This window comes from Manis pentadactyla, chromosome 19, assembly GCF_030020395.1.
Source record: "Manis pentadactyla isolate mManPen7 chromosome 19, mManPen7.hap1, whole genome shotgun sequence".
NCBI classification, from domain to species: Eukaryota; Metazoa; Chordata; class Mammalia; order Pholidota; family Manidae; genus Manis; species Manis pentadactyla.
The window spans coordinates 12,412,238-12,421,258 of NC_080037.1; the positions used below are offsets into that span (position 1 = coordinate 12,412,238).

General features: G+C 46.8%; 1 protein-coding gene across 1 annotated transcript; it reads left to right on the plus strand.

Annotated features, from left to right (window-relative positions):
* Window positions 1–137: 137 nt before the first annotated feature.
* LOC130681719 (small proline-rich protein 2H-like) lies at window positions 138–8,632 on the plus strand. Its single transcript, XM_057495177.1, has 4 exons — window positions 138–264; window positions 954–1,146; window positions 7,680–7,798; window positions 8,108–8,632. The coding sequence occupies exons 2-4, from the start codon at window positions 974–976 to the stop codon at window positions 8,323–8,325; spliced, it is 510 nt and encodes a 169-aa protein (XP_057351160.1). The 5' UTR covers window positions 138–264; window positions 954–973; the 3' UTR covers window positions 8,326–8,632.
* Window positions 8,633–9,021: the final 389 nt, after the last annotated feature.

The window sequence follows — 9,021 nt, forward strand, 5'->3', positions numbered from 1 at the left end:
GACACAGGGTCCCAGCAAGCCACGGACGCTTCCGCCTGAGGGCTGAGGAAGAGCGGAGACCAGGAAGTTCCGTGATGCTGGCATGAGTGTGGCAAGTCATTCCTGAGGTTGCACACAGGAGGCATTAGGGTTGGGAAACAAGTGCATCGCCCTGGTCCTGGGCCGTCCCCTGCCTGGAGCCGCCTGCTCCTTATAAAAGGGCCTCCTCAGCACACGGAGGCTATCCTGCCGACACTCAGCCCTAGACCTTCTGCGGAGCATCGGGTGAGTACTTACCTCAGAGGCCTTTCTTGGCACTTGGGCGCTGTTAGGGTGTAGCCTGGGGCAGAAGATGCACCCGGATATTTGTTGAATCTGGGTAACGCTCATGTATGGGGAGAGGGAGGGAATGAGGACTTGGGGATCAATTTTAGCAGGTTTCAGCAGGTGAGCCTGAAGGGGAGGGGAGATGAGATGAGAGGTACACCCTTAAAGGGAAGGCGAGTGAGAGGAGAGGCTGCCCTGTGCTGCCCACCCTGCTTGCAGTCGCCTCCCTGCAGAGCTGAGGCCCTCTGGGTGCGGGCGGCAGCCGTGGCAGCCCCTCGGGAGCCGCAGTGCCACAGCCGGGGCCGGGAGGCCCGCGCCTGGCCCTTCATGCAGCTGTGGTAGGATGGGCGCTGGGATTGGCCGCTGGTTGAAGACCTGGGTTCCTCTTGTGCAGATAAGCTTTGTATTCACACAACACCTGCAAAGGCAACTTTGTCTTGAGGCAGTGATGGAAGGAGAGAGCAACCAGACAGGGCAGGAGAGCGGAGAGTAGGAGGTGCTCGGAGGGGAGGGTGAAGAAGCTGCGAGAAGCCCCGGGCGCCCGACTGGGACCAGGGTCCTTGGGCTCCACAGGGTTGCTGGCCCCCTGATGGCTGTGGCGACAGGCCTGTGTCTGTGAGGAGCCCCGGGGTCTGTTTGTCTTCCAGATTCCTCGGACCCAGGAAAGATGTCTTACCAGCAGCAGCAGTGCAAGCAGCCCTGCCAGCCTCCCCCCGTGTTCATACCTAAGTGCCCGGAGCCTTGCCCTCCACCTAAGTGCCCGGAGCCTTGCTCAGCCCCAAAGTGCCCGCAGCCGTGTCCTCCCCCTCCGTGCCAGCAGAAGTGTCCTCCCAAGTGCAAGTAACAGCGCCCGCACCGCCCAGGGTCATGAAACGGAAGGACCCAGGCTCGTCTCAGTCCCAGGACCCCATCACCCTCCTTTCTGCCGAAGTGACACATGCGTCTTCTCTCACCTCCCACCTGAGCTGACAGCTCACAGAGAAAAGGCCCGGTGCCTGAGCTGATGCCATGCGGCTGGAGGATGCACAGCAACATCATTGCCTAATCTCGCTCTGCCATCTTCGTGTGTCACTGGGTGGCGATTTCTGTTCTGTGAGCCTTTGAGCGGCTATTCTTTTGCTTCTCTAATAAAGCAAATGTTTCAAGCATGACTCACATTACTTTTGTTTGCATTGTCTGTTTTTAATCTCTTTGGTTAAGTACATTCAATGAGCAATACTTTTCTGTTGAATATTTGAAGTCAGGTTTCTTCATTACACAATTCACTTTGGGGATGTGAAGTGTGTCTTTTGGATTTGGTATAGCAAATAAGTGTATTTTACTGGTTTTAGCGACATTTCTACATCTTTCTTTCTTTGAGACATCTTCTACATCTTTCTGGCCTTGAAAAGAATTCCTTAACTTCTGTCAGCTTTAATATCCTGATCCGTAAAAAGTGGAAAAGCATGTGCTTAGCTGAGCGTACTCATAGACATCAATTCATTCATGAATGTCTACCTATTATCTATCGTGTGCCAGGCAGTGTTCTCTATCCTAGGTTGTAATAATGCTGACCAAAGTCTTTGTCCCTCTACAGACACACAGGGGAAGGGAATGTGCTGCATTCATATGCTAGACAACATTGTTTGGAAAGAGTCTCTCAAGGTGTCTTTTGGGCAGAGACCTGAATGAATACAAGAGTGAGCCATGAGTTCCACCAGGGTGGATCATCCAATGAGAGGACATAGCAGGTGGTCACACAGGGCAAGGAAACAGCAGAGGGAATGCTGGTCAAGGAGATACTCTTCCCAATGAGGTCAGAGAGGTTGGGTTGGGAACATGTGGTCACCATCTGATATCTATTGAAAGTTTGAGAGCCGTACGAGCTGAGGTACAATGGCCTAAGAATTTATATCTATGTGATGCTCAATTATTATATATAATTTCTTCTGCATAGCATTTCTACTAAACGGACACACTGCCTTTCAAAATTATTTCAGAAATGTTTAGAGGACCTAAGGACTAAAAAGCAACTTTTGCAAAATGAAATATCATCGAGGGGGTGACTACACAAAAAGTAGATCTATTAGTTTTTCCTCTTATACTGAAAAGTGCACCATTAGTTCTTGTGCCACATAGGTCACAAAATGCAGAGGGAATTTGGCCTTGTTGTGCTCCGAACCCTTAGATAAGAGTGTTGGGGGTTGACCTTGCTATACTGACAGGGACTCTGTGCTTTCATTGCTGTTAATGATTTATTTTTTCTTTACAATAACAAAAAGTAAAAGTCTTCTCTCTGTTTTAGGGGAACATAATCAATACATTCAGAAAGTTCATAATCTTTAGCCGTACAGGGTGAATGGTTAGAATTAAGCAGTTACATATCCAACCGCAAAGTCAAGAAAAAGAACATCAGCAATCCTTCAAAAGACCCTTCAGGTTTCCTTATTAAATCACATCTCATTCTAAAGCAGTATAGCATGGAGAAGACAAGTAATGACTCCATAGCATCTTACTATGCTGATGGACAGTGACTGCAATGGGTTCGGGGAGACTTGGTCATATGGGTGAGTGTTGAAACTGCAGTGTTGCTCATGTGAAACCTTCATAAGATTGTATGTCAATGATATCTTATATCAAAAAATTTACTTAAAATAGAAAAATCAAGATAGTGTATTTCTAAATAAATAACTAAATAACTAAATAAATTCCATTCCATTCTTTCACAAGTACAGGTGACTTCTATCCTGACCTTAAAAAAAATACATTTGTTGAGTTTCTTTCTGTACCTTTTTACCACCATCACAAAGTTATCTCAAAACATTGTATACTTATATTTTCCTCTCTTTGAATACCGTATAAATGAAACCATACGGCATGTGGTTGGTCATTTATAGGGCTTCTTAGAGAAATGTCTATTCAAGGTTCGTGTCTGGTGTTTTTCTCCAGAAATTGGAGCCTTATATCTTCCATTTAAGTCTCCGATACATTTTGAATTCTCATTGTGTATGGTGGGAGGTAATGGCCAAAGTTTGTTATTTTCTGAATCAATATCTAATTGTTTGAGTGCCATTTGTTGGCAAGATCACATTTTTGCCCATTGAATTGCCTTAGCACCTGTGTTGAAAATCAATTACCATATATGCCTGGTTGTATTTCTCAACTTTCCATTCTATTGCTTGCTCTGTCTATTCTTATGCCTAGAGCATACTGTCTTCATTAGTGTGGTTCTATAATAAAGTCTTAAAATTAGTCCTCCAACGCTGGTTTCATCAAAATCATTTTGTTGTTCACAATACTATTCATCCCACATGTATTTTATAATTGAGTTGTTGGCAATTTCTCCTTAAAACCCACTGGCAGTTTGTCTGGAATCCCAGATTGAATTTCGGATCCATCTGGGAGGAATTGATAACTTAGAATAGTGAGTCTTTTTATCCACGCAAAGAATCATACACATGCTCTCATCACAAAGTGCATAGTGTTCAGTGTAAAGATCATGCACATCGTTTGTTTAGTTTATCTGGATTTATTTTTATTGATTATATACACAGTATCTTAAATTTTTATTTCATAATTGTCTGTTGCTACATATGACCTCTTTTACCTTTTCCTTGGCGATAACCCTGCTTCAAAACTTGAATATCTGAATTATGCCATAACCTCCTTAATAACTTCCTGCTTACATCTTTGCTCCCAATACACAATGTTCCACAATGCAGTTGGAGCTCATCTCTGAAAGGTTAGCGTTGCTTCTCTGGTGAAACCCTGTCGTCTGAACCAGGATAAGACCCCAAGTCCCTACTGGGGTCTACACAGCCGAATATGAACTGAAACACACTTCTGAAAACCTGCCTCACTTATTTTCATTCTCATCCCCTCTCTCAGAAAAGCTTAGAAAGGCTGGAAGTTGGGTGACTGACTGGTGGGGTGGGAAGCAAAATTGTGTTTCTCTAAAATTTGTGGGCCATTTAAATATCATACAATACATATATCATAACCTGCCTACTAAAAAATCAGTGAAATACATCAGCATGGTTACAAAAGTAACAAGATACTGCCCTAAATGATCAGCATGCCGGCTGTTTTCTTTGACACTTGTTCACCCCCTGCGTGTCCTGTATCCCTGCTCGTTGGCCTGCATTGGTACAGAAGAGGAACCAAAACTTGGGGAGAGTTCTGAAGTATGATACTCAACAATGAACACACATTTCTTCTGAAATAAAGGCACAACATCTGTTATTGTTTGCTTTTTGAGGATCAAATCGATGATTTTACCTGCTCTTTTGTTTCCATTTCCTTCTTTCATTTCTTCATTCTTTCCTCTCACATGTTCACCTTATTTACCATCTGAATTTCCGCCTTTCTTCTTGACCTCAGAAGACATGTTTCCAGCATATACTGGCCATGCACCAAACTTGGAATTAAGGAAAAAAGATGGCATGTCATTTTGCTTGTCCTCTAGAACCTCAGAATCAGATGTGAAATACTTGTTATTTTATACACACTCCATGTTAACATTAATTTTGATGAATAATAGCAAGGAATGTTCAGTCTACTTGGGAAAGGGGGCTGGAGTCAGGATATGCTTCAAATCAGCAAAGATGAGTGAACTCATTGCAAGAAGCATCTGCCGATGACTCTCCTAGGGAGACAGAAGGGCTGAGAGGGAGTAATCCAGGCCCGTGGAGCAACCTCAGGAAGCACACAGACACTGCCGGTAACCGGAACCTTGGAAGACTGCTTGTCATTCGGGAGGTATGCAGTAGATGGTGTAAGGGATGCTGTTACACGAGGTTGCGTTGGAAAAAGTCAGTGGCCCCTGGTTGTAGAGTTCTTTGTGGTTATCTACTCTAATAACCACCATTGTTCTGTTATTTGAAGTAAGATTATATCTCTATAAAGCTAAAAAATGTAAGCTTTTAAATAACAGGGCAAGGTAGCATCTCCTGCACCCCAGACATCCTCTTCCCTTTACCCAGAGGTACCTGCAGTTGATACCCAAAGAAACCACTGCTAACATGAACAGACATCATTATAGACACATTTGTATGCATACTAAGTAGAAGAAGACATGGAACATGGAGGTGTTGCGGTTGGTATTTTTAAGGCGTAGTGAGTCCAACTGAAGAGAAGGAGAAGAACTCGTAATGATAGTGAAGGACTGCGAGACCACAGGTGAAAGCATTTCAGAGCTAAGACTCCTACAACTGTGTGAGAAAGCAGATATTAAGAACTAAAAACAGGTGGACTCACCATTTTCTTAACTTCATGGTTTAATTTGGAATAGTCTTATTTACTCCCCAAAATGAATGCTGAGTCAATTTGTATCTTCCCAACCCCTTTTTCACTTCGCAATGTTCCCTTGTTACGTTTGTGAATATTGACAAGGTGAGGCCTCAGTGACATGCCATCTGGAGGCCTGTGGCTCTCATTCCACACGAGCTCTCATGCCCACCACTACGGCAGCTGCAGATCCCATAAATTCACACGGGTCCCTTTTCTCCACCATCTCCCCAACTTTTGCCACTTTTTTTTTCTCTTTCTGGATGACAGCCATCCTATCAAGTGTGAAGTGACATTTCCCTGTGGTTTCGGTTTGTATTTCCCTGCTGATTAGTGACGTTGAGCTTGTTTTCAAACACCTGTTGGTCATTTATAGGGTTTCTTAGAGAAATGTCTATTCATGTATTTTGCCAATTTTAATGTAAACATACTTTTGTGTGTGAGTGTTTGAGTTGTAAGAGTTCCTTACACATTTTGTGAATTATCCATTTATCAGATACATGGAGACCTCATATTTCATGAAGTCCTACTATGTATTGTGCCTCATCTCATACAAGGCATTTTGATGACTCTGTGAAGCAAACTTTTGAGGCAGTTATAGTTATTATCTCTAAGTTCCAGCGGCGTAAACTGATGTTCAGGTGGCCAGGAAATATTTTCTGCCACACAATAGTGGTGCCAATAAATGTATGTGTAACAAATGCACTCATGTTTTCTCCAGTTGAGTAATATAACCTGATGTGTTACAGTGATTCAACAAATCATACTAAGAAGTTATCAATGATTCTGTGCCAGCCAATTTTATTTATTTAGGTAAAAATAACAATGAGTTGAATACTGGGAAAGATAGCTCATAGAGCCCCATTCCCTGAGTGCACTACCAAAGTCTGAAAAGCCCATAAATGCCATTTTGAAACAGAGGGCCTGGTAAGGAGTCAACTGAATTAACATTTGTAGGAGAGAGTAGCAGGTGACACATGGGGAGGGTGAGTGGGAACCCACCCGGTAGGTACAGGCAGACACTGAATCCTTTTGGAGAAAACTGAGGGCAGATGCATTTGCTAGTAGACCCCAAGTTCCTCACGCTCATGACGGCCACAGGGGCCAGGCCGGTGTGTCAACCCACAAATGTGAGCTCTCGGGAGGCGCCCCAGTCGGTGACTCTTAGGGCCTGGAAACTGAGCAGTCAGGCTGTCCTGTTCAAGCCCCCTGATGGCTCCATGGAAACACACCCAGCGAGCTCCTAGGACACCAACACAAGACCTTGAGGCTCTGTTCCCCTCAACTAATTGTCCAGATAAGCCAGAACTAGTTGGGGGAGTAAAAGGAAAAGTTCATTTAACAAAAATTGTAGATTCAGTTAAGATATGGTCAGGCCCCAGGTTAGCGCACCCTGGTCTCTGCCCTCAGAGGGAGAGAAGCGCGATGCTGGGCACAGACTCCGACCGGGGCGGTGAGCGTACACACGGGACGCCCGGGAACCTGGGGTGGGGAAGCACCGCCTCTGGCTGTGGAAGGGCCCCGCGGCTGTCACTGAGTCTCTCACACCCCCTCCCTGTCCCGTGGCACCGTCATGGGAGTGTGACACGGGGTCCCGGTGAGTCACAGACGCTTCCGCGTGAGGGCTGAGGAAGAGCGGAGACCAGGAAGTTCCGTGATGCCGGCATGAGTGTGGCAAGTCATTCCTGAGGTTGCACACAGGAGGCATTAGGGTTGGGAAACAAGTGCATCGCCCTGGTCCTGGGCCGTCCCCTGCCTGGAGCCGCCTGCTCCTTATAAAAGGGCCTCCTCAGCACACGGAGGCTATCCTGCCGACACTCAGCCCTAGACCTTCTGCGGAGCGTCAGGTGAGTATTTACCTCAGAAGCCTTGCTTGGCACCTGGGTGCTGTTAGGGTGTAGCCTGGGGCAGAAGATGCACCCGGATATTTGTTGAATCTGGGTAACGCTCATGTACTGGGAGAGGGAGGGAATGAGGACTTGGGGATCAATTTTAGCAGGTTTCAGCAGGTGAGCCCGAAGGGGAGGGGAGATGAGATGAGAGGTACACCCTTAAAGGGAAGGCGAGTGAGAGGAGAGGCTGCCCTGTGCTGCCCACCCTGCTTGCAGTCGCCTCCCTGCAGAGCTGAGGCCCCCTGGGTGCGGGCGGCAGCCGTGGCAGCCCCTCGGGAGCCGCAGTGCCACAGCCGGGGCCGGGAGGCCCGCGCCTGGCCCTTCATGCAGCTGTGGTAGGATGGGCGCTGGGATTGGCCGCTGGTTGAAGACCTGGGTTCCTCTTGTGCAGATAAGCTTTGTATTCACACAACACCTGCAAAGGCAACTTTGTCTTGAGGCAGTGATGGAAGGAGAGAGCAACCAGACAGGGCAGGAGAGCGGAGAGTAGGAGGTGCTCGGAGGGGAGGGTGAAGAAGCTGCGAGAAGCCCCGGGCGCCCGACTGGGACCAGGGTCCTTGGGCTCCACAGGGTTGCTGGCCCCCTGATGGCTGTGGCGACAGGCCTGTGTCTGTGAGGAGCCCCGGGGTCTGTTTGTCTTCCAGATTCCTCGGACCCAGGAAAGATGTCTTACCAGCAGCAGCAGTGCAAGCAGCCCTGCCAGCCTCCCCCCGTGTTCATACCTAAGTGCCCGGAGCCTTGCCCTCCACCTAAGTGCCCGGAGCCTTGCCCAGCCCCAAAGTGCCCGCAGCCGTGTCCTCCCCCTCCGTGCCAGCAGAAGTGCCCCCCCTGCCAGCAGAAGTGTCCTCCCAAGTGCAAGTAACAGCGCCCGCACCGCCAAGGGTCATGAAACGGAAAGACCCAGGCTCGTCTCAGTCCCAGGACCCCATCACCCTCCTTTCTGCCGAGGTGACACATGCGTCTTCTCTCAGCTCCCACCTGAGCTGACAGCTCACAGAGAAAAGGCCTGGTGCCTGAGCTGATGCCATGCGGCTGGACGACGCACAGCGACATCATTGCCTCATCTCGCTCTGCCATCTTCGTGTGTCACTGGGTGGCGATCTCTGTTCTGTGAGCCTTTGAGCGGCTATTCTTTTGCTTCTCTAATAAAGCAAATATTTCATGCATGAGTCACATTACTTTTGTTTACATTGTCTGTTTTTAATCTCTTTGGTTAAGTACATTTAATGAGCAATACTTTTCTGTTGAATATTTGAAGTCAGGTTTCTTCATTACAAAATTTAGTTTGGGGATATGAAGTGTGTCTTTTGGATTTGGTATAAAAAAGCGTATTTTACTGGTTTTAGAGACATTTCTACATCTTTCTGTCTTGTATGGCCTTGAAAAGAATTCCTTAACTTCTCTCAGCTTTAATATCCTGATCTGTAAAAAGTAGAAAAGCATGTGTTTAGCTGAGCGTACTCATAGACATGAATTCACTCATGAATGTGTACCTATTATGTATCGTGTGCCAGGCAGTGTTCTCTATCCTAGGTTGTAGTAATGCTGACCAAAGTCT

Bases quoted from the DNA above. Each gene is read 5' to 3' on its own strand.
- LOC130681719 (XM_057495177.1), top strand. From the start codon at position 974: ATGTCTTACCAGCAGCAGCAGTGCAAGCAGCCCTGCCAGCCTCCCCCC. The intron at 1,147-7,679 runs GTAACAGCGCCC...CCCTGCTTGCAG, and splicing joins AAGTGTCCTCCCAAGTGCAA to TCGCCTCCCTGCAGAGCTGA. The intron at 7,799-8,107 runs GTAGGATGGGCG...TTTGTCTTCCAG, and splicing joins TGGCCCTTCATGCAGCTGTG to ATTCCTCGGACCCAGGAAAG.